Source organism: Saccopteryx leptura, chromosome 2 (assembly GCF_036850995.1).
Source record: "Saccopteryx leptura isolate mSacLep1 chromosome 2, mSacLep1_pri_phased_curated, whole genome shotgun sequence".
Lineage (NCBI taxonomy): Eukaryota > Metazoa > Chordata > Mammalia > Chiroptera > Emballonuridae > Saccopteryx > Saccopteryx leptura.
Genome location: NC_089504.1, coordinates 325451630 through 325471239, shown reverse-complemented (window position 1 = coordinate 325471239; position 19610 = coordinate 325451630). Strand labels below are relative to the sequence as shown.

The window sequence follows — 19610 nt, the reverse complement described above, 5'->3', positions numbered from 1 at the left end:
CAAACAAGCAGGCAAGGAAAAACAGCTTCTCTCTCTCTCTCTGGGCTACTGAGCAAACAGAGCAAACAGGCGAAGGGGGGTACCCCTCCTCTGGCAAACAATAGCAAAACATGGCCCCTCCCAGTGGCGGGAGACAATCTGCAATCTACACTCTGCTGCCCTGAGGGCAAGCACCTGCAGCCCTACATAAACTATACACGGTACTGCCCGGTGCTTATGCATCAATCAGGTAAAGTATAAGCAGCAAGCCTAACATACTCATTTGCCCAACAACAGGGAAACGCTTGGTCCCCAGAAATCAGTGGCATAGCCAGAGTCCTGCCACGCTGAAGGGCAGAGCAGGCTAAGGACTCCAGCAGACAGCTCCCCCAGCCCCCTCCACTCTGTTAGCCTAGCGTCCTGCTTTTTCCCTGGCGAAGCTCTGGTGGTGGCTGAGGAACTGAAGTTGGAAACCCGCAGTAATACCGAGGGGCCAGTAAAGCTGGTTGCCGTGGGCATGCCAATTCGCATTGAATTCGGGCAGACAGTAAAGGAATTGTGGAGCCAGAGGATGGTGGGCCATTCAGTTTATTAGAGTCTCGCAACCGCAGACGAACAAGCAGGCAAAGAAGACCACCTCTCTCTCTTTCATTTCTCTCTCTCTCTCTCCCAGGGCTCCCCCAAAAAATAGACTGGGGGAAAAAACCCTTCTCTGTCAAACAATAACAAACAATGGCTCCTCCCAATGGCAGGAGGCAATCCACAATTTACAATCTGCCACCCTGAGGGCAAGCACCTGCAGCCTTCCATAGACTATACACACATGGTGCTGCCCGTGCTCATGCACCAATCAGGCAAAGTACAAGCGAGCAAGCCTAACACACCTGTAACACATTTGTTTGCCCAACAGGGCCTCAACGTGTACTCACAACAAGTTTGGAGGAAAATCAATGACATTTAATGAGATTGGATTTTTCTCCATGATGGGCTGAGCTGGGAGTTATATAGGAGTCTTTGGGCAAAATGGACAAGGAGATGCGCCTGGCCACAGGTTGCAGGGCCGGGAGAAATTGGGCAATCAGGAGGGAGGAAGCTCCAGGCAGAGACAAAGAACTCACAGGCAGTATATCAGGCTGCCATCCAGCCCCACCTGCCAGGCCCAGAGAGGGCCCCTGGGCCAGCTTGGGTGTCTGCCATAGTCTGGACTCCCAGCCCTCAGAAGGTATAGAGGCTGAGGTCCACCCAGGTCAGAGGGGCTGGCTGGGGCCAAGAATAGTAGGAAGTGGTCACTGAGGGTAGGGGGTGTGCAGGCCACTCAGGATCATGGGCTTCGGAGAGTGGTGAGAGGCAATTAGTGAGCTAACTCGGATCACTGCCAGGCTCCAGGCTCCTGCAAGACAGAAAACAGCTCCTTGCTCAGAGGAGGAAAACGAGTATCAGAGAAATTAAAGAAACTGCCCAAACCCAGCCAGCCCCACCAGCCAGCCCCATCAGCCAGCCGGTGTCTGCAACAGCATGTGAACCAAGGTCTGCCAGGCTGAGGAGCCACACCTTAATTTCTCTCCCCCTGTTGGGCAAACAAGTTTGTTGCAAGTGTTTTTTAGGTTTGCTCACTTGTATTGGGGCAGCACCGTGTGTATAGTCCAGGGGTCCCCAAACTATGGCCCGCGGGCCGCATGCGGCCCCCGCCACACTTCCGGAAGGGACACCTCTTTCATTGGTGGTCAGGGAGAGGAGCACATTGACCATCTCATTAGCCAAAAGCAGTCCCATAGTTCCCATTGAAATACTGGTCAGTTTGCTGATTTAAATTTACTTATTCTTTATTTTGAATATTGTATTTGTTCCCATTTTGTTTCTTTACTTTAAAATAAGATATGTGCAGTGTGCATAGGGATTTGTTCATGGTTTTTTTTATAGTCCAGCCCTCCAATGGTCTGAAGGATAGTGAACTGGCCCCCTGTGTAAAATGTTTGGGGACCCCTGGTATAGTCTATGGAAGGCGGCAGGTACTTGTGCTCAGGGCAGCAGATTGCAAATTGTGGATGGTCTGCCTCCCTGGGGAGGGGTGATTGCTTGCTATTGTTTGCTAGAGAAGGGGTATTTCTGCCAGGCCTGTTTTGCTGAAGAGTGCTGAGAGGCTTGGGAGCCCTGATTTTGGCCCGGCCTGTTTGGCTGGGGGTGCTGTTTTGCTTGGGGTGCTGTGAGTCCAGGTGAGTCCGGAGAGAGAGAGGGAAGCGGTCTTCCTTGCCTGTTTGCTCGTCCGGTGTTGGGCAGATAAAATGTATTATGCTCACTTTGTTAGAAAAGGCGCTGCCCACGTGAGGCCATCGCCCAGGTGATATTAATGTGTGTTGGGGGTGGGCTAATGGCAGGCAGAATCCTTGTAGCCTGGGGCTTGGTTTTGGGATTAAGCCTTTCCTACCCTTTTTGATGTGGGGTGGTACAATCCAATCATGCCTCAGAAAGTGACTTTGTATTAGAGACTTCCCTATTTTGTATATTGGATTAAGGGTTTGGATTTCTACACTATAAAATGGGGACGGAGCGGGAGCTTGGGCTCTTGGTTCCTGATGATTAGCATGAGAGAGCAGAGGGAGCAGAGCAGAGAGCAGAAAGAGGCCATGTGGCCAGGAGAAGCAGCCAAGATGGCGGAGTGCTGAGTGAGAAGCCAGTTTGTGTAGAGTTTGTATCTGGGATAAGGAAGGAGATGGGGAACTGAGGAGAATAAGGCTGGTGAGCTAGAAACCTTTGATTCTAGGAAACTCGGATAAGTCAGTGGCTTTGTGAGCACTGAATGTGAGTGGGTTTTGGAGCCCAGTGTGTGTTTTTACTTGCCCGCCGGGTGCAAGCTAGAATTAAAGAAAATGGCCTATCAGTTTTTGGCTCCATTGTTTCTTTACCGACTGTCCGAATCCAATGCGAACCTGCATGGGCCAGGAGGCTGCTTTGAAAGTGGCCCTGGCCTTGGCCTCTGGCTTTACATCTGCCATTAAGAGAATTGAATAAACGGAATGGCCCACCATTTTCTGGCTCCACAGTTCCTTTCCTGTCTGCCTGAGTCCAGTGAGAACCTGAATCTGCATGGCCAGGGCCACTGGCCCTATACCCTCTTCCAGCCCAGCCACCTGGGTCAGAGCTTTTGTTCAGGTTCCAGGATGACAGGAACTCAGGGAATCTCCTCCATGGCTCAACCCCAAATCACAAGACTTCCCCAAGCATAGAGGAGGGGACATTTGTCAGCTGCAACCCTACCCACGCCAACCCCCGGCTAGAGCTTTGAGCTCCCTCCCTCCTTGCTGAATCATAGAAGGGATCAGAGACCACAACTCAACCTTTCAAAAATTTTTTATTGAATTTATTGGGATGACAGTGGTTAATAAAATTATACAGGCTTCAGATCATAATTCTATAATACATCATGTGTACAACGCATTGTGTGTTCACCATCCCAAGACAATAAACCCAAACTTAATATCTTCTGCCTAAAGCTTCTATGCAACATCCTACCTGAATGGTCCTCTGAGTGCTTGCACCTCTCCAGTGACAGGGAGCTCACTACATCCAAAATACCCTATTCAACTTCTAGAATCCTGTTAGATGAGCTGCTATCTGCCATCCTGAGCCTACCACTGGTCCCAATCCTGTCCTCTGGGTCACTGCTCTGCTCCATGAATGCCCCTCATAATTGGAATACCATGACCATTGCCCCCATCACCCTTCCCACCACCACCACCACCACCACCACCTAAAAGGTTTCTATTCTCCTGGCTTCCTTATTCCCTTAACTGTAGCAAACTGTTCTACCCCATTCCCTCCTACTCACCCAAAAGTGTCAGCAGAATTGTTGACAGCAGAGAGGAATGGTTAAAAGCAACCATTTTGAATGGACTTGGTTGGCAATGATTTCGTGGATATGACAACAAAAGCGCCACAACAAAAGAAAAAACCATATATGGGACTGCATCAAAACTCAAAACTTCTGTGGCCCTGGCCTGTTGGCTCAGTGGTAGAGCGTCGGCCTGGTGTGCAGAAGTCCCGGGTTCAATTCCCAGCCAGGGCACACAGGAGAAGCACCCATCTGCTTCTCCACCCCTCCCCCTCTCCTTCCTCTCTGTCTCTCTCTTCCCCTCCCGCAGCCGAGGCTCCATTGGAGCAAAGATGGCCCGGGCGCTGGGGATGGCTCCTTGGCCTCTGCCCCAGGCACTAGAGTGGCTCTGGTCGCAACAGAGCGACGCCCCAGAGGGGCAGAGCATCGCCCCCTGGTGGGCGTGCCAGGTGGATCCCGGTCAGGCGCATGCGGGAGTCTGTCTGTCTCTCTCCGTTTCCAGCTTCAGAAAAATACAAAAAAACCCAAACAAACAAAAAAAAAACTCAAAACTTCTGTGCAGCAGAGGCCACAATCAACAGAGTGAAAGGGCAGGCTATGAAATAGGGGGAAATTTTTGCAGATCATTATGATACATGGTTACTATTCAGAATATAAAAAGAATTCCTACAATTTAACAAGAACAACAAACAACAAATAACTTGATTAAAAACTGGGCAAAGGACATGAATAAACATCTCTCCAAGGATGATATGTAATGGCCCACAAGCATATGAAAAGATGCTCAATGTGACTAATAACAAAAAAATGCATATCAAAACCACAGTGAGGTAACACTTCACACTCAATAAGATAGCTACTATTAAATAAATAAACATTGGTCTGAAATGTGGTGGCGCAGTGGATAAAGCGTTGACCTGGAATGCTGAGGTCACAGGTTCAAAACCCTGGGTGGGCTTGTCTGGTCAAGGCACATACAAAAAGCAACTATTACAAGTTGATGCTTCCTACTCCTCCCCACTTCTCTCTCTCTCTGCTCTCTCATAAATAAAAAAAATAAAACCTTAAAAAACATACACACACAGCCTGACCAGGCAGTGGCGCAGTGGATAGAGCATTGGACTGGGATGCAGAGGACCCAGGTTCGAAACCCCGAAGTTGTTGGCTTGAGTGAGGGCTCACCAGCTTGAGCACAGGGTCGCTGGCTTGAGTGTGGGATCATAGACATGACCCCATTGTCACTGACTTGAGCCCAAAGATCACTGGCTTGATCAAGGGATCGCTTGTTCTGCTGGAGGCTCCTGGTCAAAGCACATATGAGAAAGCAATCAATGAACAACTAAGGAGCAGCAACAAAGAATTGATGCTTCTCATCTCTCTACCTTCCTGTCTGTTTGTCCCTCTCTCCATCTCTCTCTCTGTTTCTGTTACACACACAAAAACAACAAAAAAAACCCCCACACACAGAAAACCACAAGTGGTGAGAATGTGGAGAAGTTAGGACCCTTGTGCACTGCTCTTGAGATTGTAAGATAGTACAGCCACTATGCCAAATAGTATGGCAGTTCCTCAAAAAATTGAAATATGATCCACCAATTGCACTTCTTGGTACATACCCAAAATAATTGAAAACAGAATCTTAGAGATATTTGTGCACCTGTGTTCACTGTAGCATTATTATTATATTTTTTAAGTGAGAGGAGGGGAGATAGACAGATTCCTACATGCACCCCAACCAAGATCCACACAGCAACATCTGTCTGGGGCCGATGCTCGAATCAACCGAATACCCGGGGCCAACCCTCTGACCAGTTGAGCCACTGGCTGAGAGAGGAAGAAAGAGAGAAGGGGGAGAGGGAGGGGAAGAGAAGCAGATGGTTGCATCTCATGTGTGCCCTGACTGGGGATTGAACCTGGGGGCATCTGCAAGCTGGGATGACGCTTTATCCACTGAGCCAACCAGCCAGGGCCCATTGCATCATTATTTACAGCAGCCAAGAGATGGAGGCAACCCAAGTATCAACCAGCAAATAGATAAACAAAATGTGCTGTATACATACAATGGAGTATTATTCAGCCTTAAAAAAGGAAATCCTGTCACATGCTACAACATGGATGAACCTTGAAGACATCATGCTAAATGAAATAAGCCAGTCATAAAAAAACAAACACTATATAATTCCACTCATATGAGTATCTAAAGTTGTCGAAGTCGTAGAAACAGAAAACAGAATGGTGGTTGTCAGGGGGTGGGCAGAGGAACAGGAATTGTGGCTTAGTGGGAATAGTATTTACACTTTGTAAAATGACAAAGACCTGCAGATCTGTTACACAGCAATGTAGATATACTTAACTACTGAACTGTACTTATAAACGGTTAAGATAGCAACCAAAAGAGAAGGAAAAAGCAGTGATTTTGGAGTCAGACAGCATTGGCTCTGGGTCCCAGCTCTACTGTTTCCTTCCTGCCAGACGTGGATCAAACGCCCTCGAGCCTCAGTCCCCCCCCACTCTACAACAGGGTAGTGACAGAGTCTAACACACAGAGTTACTGTGAGCATTATCACATTAATTTTTGCTGACATGTTCACTGCTGTATCCCCAGCTAGCTTATAGTAGTTGTTCAATAAATACTTGTTAAATGACTGCATGAGCAAACCATGGCCTTCTGTCCTCAGAGGCTCTCTGACCCAACCCCATTTTCATCTGAGGGTCCACTCTCAGTTCCTGGCAGGGGAGAGGGAAGCCCACTTCCACACCAGCCCCAGGTTCCCCAACTGCCACTGTATCCAGCCTGGGCACCAATTCTGTCCATCAATATTGGCCTCTGGCAGTCACACTTGAATGCCCACCCCAGTCGATAACCAGCGGCTGCCATCGATCAGCCCCTGGGGGGAGACAAGAAGAGGGGCCAGCAGGGTCTGGAGACACAGCCCCAGAAAGGGAACAGCAACAGGGAGTCCCAGTGACCTGGCCACAGCTGGCAGACAGGGCAGAGGCAATCAGAAAACAGAGACAGAATGGAGAGGGAGAGGGCAGCACCAGACCCGAGCTAGGAAGGGCAAAGAGGCAGTGGACACAGAGGAGGTCCCTGAGGAAGAGAAAAAGAAGAGGCAGGCACAACCCTGGGAGAAAGAGGGTTTTGTCACCATTTTGTTGTTGTTGTTTTGGGGGTTTTTGTTTGTTTGTTTTGGGGGGCACCATTTTACAGAAAAGAAACTAAACTCAGAGGTTAAGATACTTGACCAAGGCCTGAGACTTTAGATGTGGGAGTGGGACCAGGATTTAAACCAAGTCTGGTGTCTTTGAGAGGCAAGGCCCTCTGCTGCATCCCACAGGCCCCCTGAGTTGTCGCTTAGGGCCTCCCCACCTAGGCATACCACCCACAGCTAAGGGTGGAAGTGCCCCCCACTGGGAGAGCTTATCAAGATGCTTTAGGAGAGGAGTGGGGGGGGGGGTGTAGTGCTTGGGGAGGGCGCCAGTAGGCAGATCTGGCTTGGCCTCCTCAGCAGCAGGCCTCCCAGCTGATGCTTGGACTGGAGGTTCCCTTCTTCCAATCCCAGCTCTCCACCCCCTCTCTCCTCCCTGACTGCCACAGCATAACCTTGGGCAAGTTACTCAACCCCTCTGAGCCTGTTTCCTATTCCTAAACCAAAGGTAAGGACAGTGCCTACCCCAAAGCATCTTAAGAATTAAATGAGCCTGGCCTGACCTGTGGTGGCACAGTGGATAAAGCATCGACCTGGAAATGCTGAGGTCGCCGGTTCAAAACCCTGGGCTTGCCTGGTCAAGGCACATATGGGAGTTGATGCTTCCAGCTCCTCCCCCCTTCTTTCTCTCTGTCTCTCTCTGTCTCTGTCTCTGTCTCTCTCTCTCTCCCCTCTAAAAATGAATAAATAAAATAAAAATTTTTTAAAAAATACTTGTATTACTTAAAAAAAAAAAAAAAGAATTAAATGAGCCTGACCAGCGATGGTGCAGTGGATAGCGTCGGACTGGGATGCAGAGGACCCAGGTTCAAGACCCCGAGGTCACCAGCTTGAGCGCGGGCTCATCTTGTTTGAGCAAAAGCTCACCAGCTTGGACCCAATGTCGCTGGCTCGAGCAAGGGGTTACTCGGTCTGATGAAGGCCCGCAGTCAAGGCACATATGAGAAAGCAATCAGTGAACAACTAAGGCGTTGCAACGCACAATGAAAAACTAATGATTGATGCTTCTCATCTCTCTCCGTTCCTGTCTGTCTGTCCCTGTCTATCCTTCTGACTCTCTGTCTCTGTAAAAAAAAAAAAAAAAAAAAAAAAGAATTAAATGAGACAACTGTCAGCACATAGTAAGTACATAATAAATGTTAGCACCATTAGCACCATCATCATCACCCTGCTCCAAGCACACAGCTTCTGGGTCCCATACCCATCCCAGTGAGACTACTGTGTGCGTGTGTCATTCGCAGGGCCTGGATTTAAAAAAGATCCAGCCCCTTGCAGTGCCTGGCCTGTGGCTAGTACCCCATCTATAGGACGGGCATCCGTGCAAAGCCTGGGTGCTGCAAGGCCTGGGTGCAGATGGGCCTCAGCAGAGTGAGGGCTGAGGGGTTCTACAGAGCAGCCTTTCAGCCCTCCCTTAGCGCCTCTGTTTCAGAGACTGGAGGGCAGCTGTGGCTGGGGGGATCGTGTGTGTCCCCTCTCCTCCAGAAGCTGAAGGGAGGGGCCAGCTGGAAATGTGTTGAGAGATTTGCCCTCCAACCCACTATAGTGAAGACAAGGGGAGACAATCAGTCTCCAACCTCAGGACCCGTGTGCTGCACTGTGCATTCATCCTTTTTAAACAAACACTCAGGATGTGCCTAGCCCTGTGCTGGGACCTGACTATATAGAAGGAGTCAAACTACTTCACACCCTGATTGTCCAAAAGAGGGGGATGGGGCTTACGTGTCGGCAGAGACCTGTGGGGGCCAAGTGGAAGTTATAGGAGGCTAGGGGGCCAGGACAGCTACTTGTATGATAAGATGAGACCCAGCCCCACCATCTGACAGCCTCCCTCATCTGCTGAGTTCTGCCATGGTTTCTTCTTTCTAAAGGAAACTGTTCGGCCCACTGATATTTTTTTGAGTTGCAGATAAACCATAGAAGATGCCACTTTTCATAGTATCTCCCTTCTGGTATGCACAAACTCCTGCAAAAAAAAAAAAATCCTGGAGGCTGAGGAAGAGAAGGGTGCTGAGGTGGAGTGAGAAAGAAATGGCCAAGTTCAGCCTGCTGAAGGAGGTTGGGGTGGAAGGGGCCTGGGCCCAGCCCCTCCTCCCTGCCCCAGGGCAGCTGGTGAAGGACAGCCTCTGAAATAGAATACTGTGACAGAGACAAGGCATTTGCATACGAATCCTTCTAGGAGTGCAGTGGAGGAACCTATGTAGAAGCAGCTTTCTCAGAGCCCACGGTGTCAACCTCCTGGTCCTAATTCAATGACCACCCCCTCTCCCTTTCCCAGACTGGGGAAGAAACTGGGACAATTAATGGGTCAAAGTTCATAGCCCTTCCTGCTTCTCTGAACATGCGGATGGTCCTGGACCTCTGGCTCTCCTCCCCCACCCCAGTTGGTTAAAATGGGTTCTGCGATTTAAAGATAATTCTGAGAACAGCTGTGTCTGTAAACCAACAACAGCGGCTGCTGTGGAGTTTACAGTTTACCAGGCACTGTGCTATGCCGCTTAGCTTTGGGTCCCCATTCACAGAAGAGGCCTCTGAATATCCTAGAACAGTGGTCCCCAACCTTTTTTGGGCCACGGACTGGTTTAATGTCAGAAAATATTTTCACAAACCGGTCTTTAGGGTGGGATGGATAAATGTATCACGTGACCGAGACAAGCGTCAAGAGTAAGTCTTAAGACGATGTAACAGAGGGAATCTGGTCATTTTTAAAAATAAAACATCGTTCAGACTTAAATATAAATAAAACGGAAATAATGTAAGTTATTTATTCTTTCTCTGCGGACTGGCACCAAATGGCCCATGGACCGGTACTGGTCTGGGGGTTGGGACCACTGTCCTAGAAGATAAGCGACTTGCCTTAGGTCATCCAGCTAGGAAGAACTGGGTCAGGATTAGAACCCAAGACCATGCCATCCATGCCAGTTTGAAAGGAAGAAGTGGCCAGGCTAGGAAGCAGTGGGGATGGGGGGACTAGAACTTCTAGATGAGAAGTTGATGTGGGAGGATAAAGCAAGGGGTAGTCCCAGGTGCTATGCCACCTGACCAGGCCTCCAGGACCCTGGGCAGAAGGAACAGTGACATCCTCCTGGCCAGTGGCCACTTCTCCCCACATAAAAACCCTCTGTTTGGGCATTCTGAGCACAAATCTAGGAGGAGCATTGAGCTCTGGGCTGAATGGAGACAGTGAGAACTTTCTGGAGCACCTCCCCCAGCAGGATGAGCTGGAGACCACCAGGGAGGTGTTAATGAAACAGGGAAGCTGCAAACAGACCCAGGAGTGATTCCAATCTGACACCTTCACCCCATCCCCCACCAGTAATGAGCTGGGACCTGCCCTCCTCCCCAGAGAGGGGGTTGCGAAGAGGAGGGGAATCCTTGGGCATCTTTGTAGCTTCAGATGCCTTTCTTCATCCTTATCATCACCATCATTTTCATAGCAATAAAAAACTCACATTTACTGAGTACCAACTATGTCCCAGACATCGGGCTAAATCCTCTTTATCTCCACTTTACAGATGAAGAAACTGAGGCTCAATCAGGTTAAGTGACTGGCCTGAGGTAAAGCCAACATTTGGATCTGGGACTGTACAACTCATTAGTCTGTGTTCTTAATGCTTTTGCTACTGGGCCTCTGACACAGACCCCCCGGAGGTCCTCAGCAGGAAAGTGGGTGGGGTGGAAGTATTCCCATCCGGAATCAGATCTGGGAGCCCAACCTTGGGGCACTAGGGGTGGCCCACATCTCCACGAAGGGAAGCCTATGTGTGTGTCACCTGGGCTGCAGCTGGCACGGTGGATAAAGGAAGCACGCCCAGCCCACCATGTGTCCTGGGAAAAAGGGCAGGGTCCTAGCCCTACCACCAGCCTCAGTCTCCCTGTGTGCTCTCGGCATCTCCCTTCCACGCGTGTGTGCAATGAGAGTGGGGAAGAGAGCTACAAGGAGGGACCACCAGCTCTGCCTACTGCCTGGGAAGGGGATAAAGAGGGGTGATGGCTGGGGAGGGCTGAAGTAGTTTGTGTGAAGGGTGCTTGGAAGACCCCAGACGCCTGGCCTGGGAGGGAGGGGCTGAGCAGCTCCAGAGTGGAGCCCTATGTTTGTAAACATCATTAATCAGGGATTAGCAGATGGGCATGCTAATTGCACCTGTGGAAGATTGAGACCTCAAGGTTGATTTCATTTACAAACTGTGAGGCCCCCCTGGCATTTGGCCCTGCAGGAGTGGGAGAAGGCGTCTAGTTTAGGACCCCAGCCTGGGGGTAGAAGCTGACAATTTAGCCTTCTGCCAAAAACAAACAAAACACAAACAAACAAACAAAAAATGAGCCCTGGAGGGAAGCAGGGGTGTTGGCTGCAATTCAGCTGCTCTGGAATACCAGGTCAGCCCAGTGCTCTGAGACCCCTCCCCGCGTGGCTGTGGGGCCGACAAAGGAGGAGCCTGCAAATATCTTTCAGCCTCCTCTGGTCCCCCATTCTCTCCAGCGGTTCCCAGGGGTAAATCATTGTGTGTTGCAGCTGAAAGGGGCCCTAGAGCCTATGGGGAAATTGAGAGCAGGTTGGTAGGAGAGCAGAGCCTGGTGCCCTGGGTGCTGTGAAGACGGCTGCCACCCTCCGGGCATCAGCTGAGGGCTTCACATGCATGATCTCAATCATCACCATGACCCTCAAAAGTGGACACTGTGGTTATCCCCACTTTATAAACGAGGAAAATAAGACTTGGGAAAGTTAAGGGACACCTTCACACTCACCATCAGCAAGGCACAGAGCTGGAACTCAAAGCAAACTGCTTACCTGCCAGGGTCATGCTCTTCACCCACACCGTTTCCTCCTCTCGGCTTCATCCTCACCCTGCCCTGCAGGGGACGGACCCCCACCCAGGTCCTCAGACCTCAGTCCCAGCCACTGGACTTCTAGTGTACTTAAACCACACCTGGTGAAGTGTCTGTGTGTCAGGCACCAGGTGCCACTCCAGGGAGAACCAGACCCCATCGTTGGTCTTAGGGCCTCAGGTGCTCTTTGTCTTGAGAATGCCTGGTTTGCTGACAGAACTACATACATGTGTGCAGGGCAGGTAATTAAAGCAAGAAGCAGCCCCTGTGTGGGGCGGTTTGCCCAGGAGCGTGGCCCATCTAGATGGCTCTGACCATAGGGACACAGAAAACTGATGAGTAGCATGCCAAAGCAGGTCAGATAGGTGTCCAGAGAGGAGGATACCGAGGAGTCCATGGGCAGGAGAGAGGGCTCTAGACCTCAAATAACCCAAACCCAACTTCTAGATTACATGCTGGGTTTGGTCCTAGGGAGTCAAGATTGATTTTGTGCCCCTACCTGGAAGGAACTCCAGGACACCTGAGTTTATTTTCATCAAGTCTGTTGGTCTGGGTTCTAGAAACAGAACCTATAGTAGACACACACAGACACATCGTCACCTACTTATTTATTATAAAGAATTGGCTCGTGTAATTATGGAGGCTGGCGCCCAAGTTCTGCAGGGTGAGTCTGCGTGCTGGAGACCCATGATGTCATTGCCATCTGAATGCCAGCAGGCTCGAGACCCAAAGAGTCCTTGTTTCAGTTCCAAAAGACAGGAAGAATTCTCTTACTCATGGGAGGGTCAGGCTTTTCATTCTATTTAAGCCTCCGACTGAATGAATGAGGCCCACCCACATTAGAGAGGGCAATCTGCTTTACTCAATCTACCAATTTAAATATTAACCTCACCCCAAAATCACCCTCACAGACACACCCAGAATGTCTGACCAAGTAAATATTGGGGCACCATGGCCCAGTCAAGTTGACACATATGCTGAACCATCACAACAAGTGTGTTACTGTGTGGGTGCACAGTTCTTTAGTTTACAAAACACTTTTTACTGCTGTGCTCTCATCTTATTTTACCACTTCTCTGTTGGAGAGGGGCAGCTAAAGCAAGTGTCCATGGCCTGCCCCAGTCTTCAGGTGTGGAGACTGAGACGCTCTGGGCAGGAAGCCATGGAGCCAGGGCTGGAATCAGCATCTTCTCAAGAACCTTGGGAACAGATGAAAGGTTGCTTGGCACGTGCATTCAGACACGCACGTGAAAGCATGGGTGTGAGTGATCTGGAAGAGTGTTCTCAGACATGAGTGGGCGGCTGGAGGGTCAGGGAGTCTTGAACCTGGCAGCACCCTGGTGACAACTAGGGACCTGTAAGAAACATCCGTGCTGGGCTCCTTCCCCAGAGATTTGGATTTCAGTATCTGGTACCTCAGGGCACCTGGACTATTAAAGGCTATCCCACTCCTTGACCCCATGACTCTAGGGTGCAGCCAAGGTTCAAAACCACACGAAGCTCTTGGCCAAGAGCGTGGCAGGGATGGGGCAAGCAGGGTAGTAGTGCCAGCGGAGGTCAGAGCCTGCGTCCCAGCTGGGGCCAGACAGTTCAAGGGGGGCCAGGAGGTGGTGATCTATGGAATTTATGAAAGAGGTTCTTCCTTTCTTGAGAGGATAAACTTTACTTTAAAGCAATCTTAGGCCCTTTTTATACAAAGTCAAGTGTCTTTCTAAATTGGCATCACCATTAGGATTCCAAGGTAAAGCCAGTCCAGAGAGAAAGGGCGGTACTATCTGCTGAGACGCCGAGTTCCTACTGTTCTCTGTATCCTCCCAGCAACCCAGAAGGGCGGGATTGTCCCCTTCACTGAGGGCACTGAAACTCAGAGGGTAAGGAACTCACCCAAGGCCATACAGCAATCAGGATTTGAAGTTAGGATTGATGTCCTCCAGATCCACAAAGCAGAGCAATGGTTCTCAACTAGGGGTGTCTATTGCCCCAGGGGCATTTGGCAATGTCTAAAGAGGTTTTAATTGTCACAACTGAAGCAAAGCGGGTGCTATGGCATCTGGAAGAGAGAGGTATGCTGCTAAACATCCTACAATGCACAGGACAGCCCCCACAACAGAGAATTAGGGCCCAATGTCAGTAGCTCTGAAACTGATAAACCTTTCTCCAGTGGTTCGCAGTCTGGGCTGTACATCGGACCCATGACAGGGTGGGGATGGGGGATTTCACAAATCATGATGCCCAGGCTGCACCCTGGCCAATAACATCAGACTTTGGGGGCAGATCCCAGTGTCAGCTATTAAAGCTTGCAGGTGGTTCCAATGTGTAGCCCAGACTTCTCTAAACTATTCAATACTTACACTGGGGGGCCTCTATTCCATTTGTGGGACCCTCAGGGAGGAGTACCAAATTGGTCCAGATGATACAATAACCAGCAATCCTGTCCTCATCACCTCCCTGAACTTAAGGCCAAGTTTCACTGGTTCCTTCCATGTGGACTGACGGATAACTCACCAGTCAGGGGGGCTGAAGGACCAGTGGGGTGGGAGGTGTTTCCTAATCTCTCCCTTGCCTCTTGGGGGCCACAGCCAGGAATCTCCCCAGGTGGCTGTGAGAGCTTCCTAGAGAGACTGTGGACCAAAGAGCGAGGCTGCCACCTAATGGAGAAACCAAACAGAACAGCCCACTGGTTGAATGCCTGCTGGACACCAAGTAATGATTTATTTGAGCCTCACAACAGCCCTGAGAAGGAGGTACCAACAAGGACCCTGAGGCACTTAAAGGTGAAGCCACTCAAGGCCCCACCATAAGGCAGGATTTGAGCCCAGATTTGCACCTGTCTGGCCCACAAGAGCCCCAGATCTCCCTCTATGTTCTCACACTGGCTCAAAAGAAACAGGATCCCTGGACTGAGCTCCCCAATTCCCTTCTGATGTTCAGACTTCCGCTTGATGTCTAGGCAGGACCTGGGAGGAAACAAACCCTCTGAACTAGCACATCCTAGAAATTAACAAACTACCGTCTCCAATGACAAGTCCAAAGGCAACACAGGAAACTGAACCTCCTCTGATCTCCAGCAGAAAGCCCCCTGCTTCCCGAGACAGTGATTAATAAACAGATCCAGGCTGCACACTCAGGCAAGAGGTTCTGGCTCATTTGAACATGTGGATGTATGGGTAACCCATCCCTGCTCTTCAGCACACACACATGAACAAGCCCGCCAGCCCCAGTCTTGCCTCTCTTTTTCTCATCCTGAGGACAGTCCTGGAGGCTGAGCCACTGTGGACCCTTCAGCTATGGCTGAGGGTTCTCGGGAGTCTTGGAGAAGTTGCCCTCTCTTCCCCTCTTCAGAGAAGCCCTTCCTCTGGCTGCAAATGGAGTGAAGAAGAATTCCTGCAGACAGACAGAATGACATGGGAAAGAGAACTGAGAAGGACCATGTGCCAGGGCATTCCCTCATTTCATCCTCAAAAGGATAGTTTCCATACTTAGCACAGAAAGCAATGGAGACACAGAATGATTGAGAAGCTTGTTTAGGATGAAATAGCTACACCTGTTTGATCAGAGGGCTAGAAGAAAGGGGACAGTAGACTCACCTGCAGCCACGGAGACATTCAAGGACTCCAGCCCAGGAGGCAGCTGCCGTCCGGGCAGGATGGTGAGGAGAAGCTGGCAGGAGGCCTGCGCCTCAGGGGACAGGCCAGAACCTTCATTCCCTGCAGGGCATGGGCGCAGAGGATTAGGAATGCCACAGTCAGATATGCAGGAGCTCAGGAGGTACACATCCGAGCATGGAAAACCAGGAACATCTACCTACCCAGCACTAGGAGAGTAGGTCGGTCCCAGAGGAACTCCAAGCAACTAGTGACGGGGATCCCAGAGGATCGGGAAGTCTCAGGCCCGAGGCAGCCCACTGTGCCAGCCACAAGCCAGCCCTGCCGGGCTTTCGCCTGAGAGGGGAAGGAAAAAATCACATTCTAGTTCACCAAACCATCAGAGTCCTAGCCGAGGAAGAACCCAACCTTGCCAATATACCCTTGCTAAGCCAGTCAATAGTTATTAAGCACCTAAAATGGGCAGGCTCTGCTCTAGGCACTGGCATTAGGGCAATGAACAAAAAAAAGGTCAAAATCCCAGCTTCATAGATGGTGGTCTGGGAGGGCCTCACTCAAGTGACTTTTGAGTGTAGACCTGAAGGAGATGCGAAGACATCTGAGGGCAGAATATTCTAGGCTGGGATCAGTAAAGTGCAAAGGCTGAGAGATGGCTGCTTACCTGGTGGTATGTGTGAGGAACACTAGAACAGCAAGGTGGCCAGTGGAAAGGGAGCCACTGAGACAGGAGAGGGAACAAAGGGCCACATAGGTAAAACCTCAAAGGCCTGGAAGGACTTTATTCTCTTGAGAAATGCAAAAGCTTTGAAAAGTTCTGAGCAGAAAAGCAACACAGTCTGACTTATGTTGCAACAGGATCTTTCTACCTGCTGTGTGAGGGCCGATAGCAGAAGCAAGACCAGGAGGTTTCCACAATAATACAGGCAAGAGATGATGGTGGCTTGGACCAGAGTGGTAGCAGTAGAGATAGCAAGAAATGAATTGTGAGAGTATGAAAATAACTTGATGGTAAAGCCAAAATGATGCACTGAAAAATGGGAAGGGGTGTGACAGCAGGAAGACTCAAGGATGATGCCAAGGTTTCTGGCCTAACTCACTGAAAGGATGGAGTTGCCATTCATTGAGCTGGGTCTGCAGCAGGAACAGGTGCTTGGCTATGGAAACATTGTTTGAAATGATCCTCAGATAGCAAAAGAGAGCCATTATTTTTTTAAACCAAGTAAGAGGCAGGAAGTCAGAAAGACGGGCTCCCACATGAGCCCCAACCAGGATCCACGTAGCAATCCCCGTCTGGGGCTGATGCTCTGCCCATCTGGTGCCACTGCTCTATTGCTCAGCAACCAAGCTATTTCTAGCACCTGAGGCAAGGCCATGGAGCCATTTTTAGCACCTGGGGCCAACCTGCTCATTTGAGCCATGGCTGCAGAAGGGGACAAGAGAGGGAGGGAAAGAGAGAGAGATAGAAGGGGAGGAGGAGGAGGAGGAGTGGAGAAGCAGGTGGTCACTTCTTCTGTGTGCCCTGACAGGTAATTGAACCCAGGACTTCCACATACCCAGCCGATGCTCTACCCTTGAGCAACCAGCCAGGGCCAAGCTTTAATTTTTTTTTAACCCCTTTGATGTGCTTTATTTATTCATATTGGAATCACTCTAGGTTGAAGACACTGAAAAGCATTGTAAAATCCCATGAACTACAATTTATCTTTTTTGACACCAGTGTTGCTTTTGTGTTTTTTTTTTTTACAAAGACAGAGACAGAGTCAGAGAGAGGGATAGATAGGGACAGACAAGAATGGAGAGAGATGAGAAGCATCAATCATCAGTTTTTCATTGCGACACCTTAGTTGTTCATTGATTGCTTTCTCATGTGCCTTGACCGTGAGCCTCAGCAAACCGAGGAACCCCTTGCTCAAGCCAGCGACCTTGGGTCCAAGCTGGTGAGCTTTGCTCAAATCAGATGAGCCTGCGCTCAAGCTGGTGACCTCGGGGTCCCGAACCCGGGTCCTCTGCATCCCAGTCCGACAATCTATTCACTGCGCCACCGCCTGGTCAGGCAGTGTGTTGCTGTTTTTTAAAAGCTGTTGAGCAGGGAAGCAGATACATGAATCTGGGGTTTAGGAGCAAGATCCAGGCCAGGATACACATTTGGGAGACATTCAAATATAGATGCTACTTCAAGCCACAGAGTGTTTGAAACCAAAAAAAGAATAAAAAGAGATCCAAGGACTGAGACATGGGAGACCTGGGAGATGACTGGGGAGCTGCCAAATGCAGGGCAATACTGCCCTCTTGTGCCCAGCAAGAGAAGCACAGAAGAGGGGTTTCTTTACTTAGGTTTGCCTCCCCAAATTTGATTTTTTGATGGAGAGGGGAGTTTTTGTTTTGTGTGCATGAGAGGGAAGAGGTGAAAGGCATAGACTAGTCCTTGGTCAAAGAGCCTTTCAAGCTGTTGCCCCTACTGGAGGAAGCCAGAACACCTATCCACCAGCTCCTCCTAGCTGAACATTTATTCAAGACCTATTTAGTAGGTAATGAAACACTGTCGGAGACTTGCAATACCTGCAAAGAGGTATGGCTGGGGAGGGAGGGCAGTAAAGGAAATGGTGCAATACGTCTAACTTCAGATTCTGCCCCACTTCTGGGTTTAAAAGCTCTGGGATCCTGGGACCCTTCCCTCTTCCTAAAGGGATTTAGGGAGACATAGGAAGTGATGCCGACATGCTCTTTTCTCCTCTTTTCCATCAGCTGCTGGCTAAGCGTCCTGAGAGGATAAGCTTGGCTCATTTCTGCTCCTTTACGCTGCCCCACTCCCAACCCCCAGGACCTTTACCTGTAAAAAACCATCCAGGTCATCAGTGAAGAACACGTCCATCACCTCCATAGCCCCCGCGCTGGCCTTGCTGACTACCGGAGTGAGCGGGCAGCTGCAAAGTTACCCCATGCCCCGTATAAGGCCATGAAATCTTAAACCCGGTGCCCTCCCCTCCCCAGGACTCCCAAGGGTCAAGGATGAGAATTCTGACGACAGGGAGGCCTAACTGAGGGATCACCAAAGGGTCAAGGTGCATAGGAACTCGGCTGATCCTTGAAAGTGAGGCACATGGGGAATAAGGACCTTCCATGCCTGTTTCTCCGGCTGGTGATGACCTTATCCACTCCGAGGAAGTGAGCGGAGCGCAGCACGGCCCCAAGATTTCGGGGATCCTGGAGCCCCTCGAGGACAAGCCACAGCTGCTGGGGGTCATCATCTCCTGGCTTCAACTCCTCAGCCTCAGTCCAGGGCCGGGGCTGCATCGGGCTCACCTCCATGCAGACGCCCTGGTGAACCTGGTAGCTGCACAGGACGTCCAGCTTCTGCCGTCTGGGCCGCAGAACTGGAATGTCCCGCTTTTCTGCCAAGCGGAGCAGCTCGGCCCGCTCTCCTCGCACGCCGGACCTACCGGCCTGGAGCAGGAGCCGGGCCACGCGGCGGCGGGCGGCGCGCAGAGCCAGAAGACACGGCGACAGGCCAAACAGAAGTTCCAGTCCCTTGGCGGACCGCCGGGTAGACCCCAGGTCATCCAATGACAGGCGGCTTAGCTCCTCTCCACCGGGCCGCACTCTACACCATACTGTTTGGGAGTAATGACGTGCGACCAAGCAGCGCCTGGTCGCGCCCCCGAGGGCTGACAGCAGAGCCATGGTCGATGTCCCCCTATTGCGTCCTCAGGAGCTATCACTCCAGACGGGACCCACTGTCAGGCCCCGAACACAGGTTAAGGGGACCCCATGGCTGCAGATCCCCCCAGACAGAGAAACGATCAGCCCAGATTCCCAGCTCGAAGAGTGCCTAAAATCAGAGCCAAACCAGGAACCCCGTCCTATACCCTCACGTGGGCCGCCCCGCTTCCGGGTTCCTGCAACCCCGCCCCCTGTCCGGCGGTGCACTGCGCATGCTCAACCGCCAGGCCGTCCCTACAGCGCCGCCTGCAGGACTAGGTAAGCAGCGACCTCCACCGCCTGGCGGCCGGTCAAAGGCGGCGATCACCACGAGCCAACCCTGCTACAGGCTTCATTCTGCGTACTTCGAGGACCCAGGAGGCTGGAGGGTCACATTCACACAGGCACTAGCAAAAACACTTTAAGGGATGTGTTCAACCAGGTCAGTCTTGGTGCTTCCCTCCC

General features: G+C 50.7%; 1 protein-coding gene across 3 annotated transcripts; it reads right to left on the bottom strand.

The window, feature by feature from the left end:
• Nucleotides 1–4354: 4354 nt before the first annotated feature.
• Nucleotides 4355–19339, bottom strand: MRM1 (mitochondrial rRNA methyltransferase 1). 3 transcript variants are annotated; one of them, XM_066363207.1, is made up of 6 exons: nucleotides 18562–19339; nucleotides 18277–18370; nucleotides 15650–15782; nucleotides 15429–15548; nucleotides 15069–15225; nucleotides 4355–5109 (listed from the first exon to the last, which is right to left on the bottom strand). In XM_066363207.1, the coding sequence occupies exons 1-5, from the start codon at nucleotides 19125–19127 to the stop codon at nucleotides 15080–15082; spliced, it is 1059 nt and encodes a 352-aa protein (XP_066219304.1). In that variant the 5' UTR covers nucleotides 19128–19339; the 3' UTR covers nucleotides 4355–5109; nucleotides 15069–15079. The 3 variants fall into 3 exon arrangements, with proteins under 3 accessions (XP_066219304.1, XP_066219303.1, XP_066219305.1); XM_066363206.1 differs by lacking the exon at nucleotides 4355–5109 and having other exon boundaries at nucleotides 14523–15225; XM_066363208.1 differs by lacking the exon at nucleotides 4355–5109 and having other exon boundaries at nucleotides 14523–15225; nucleotides 18571–19339.
• Nucleotides 19340–19610: the final 271 nt, after the last annotated feature.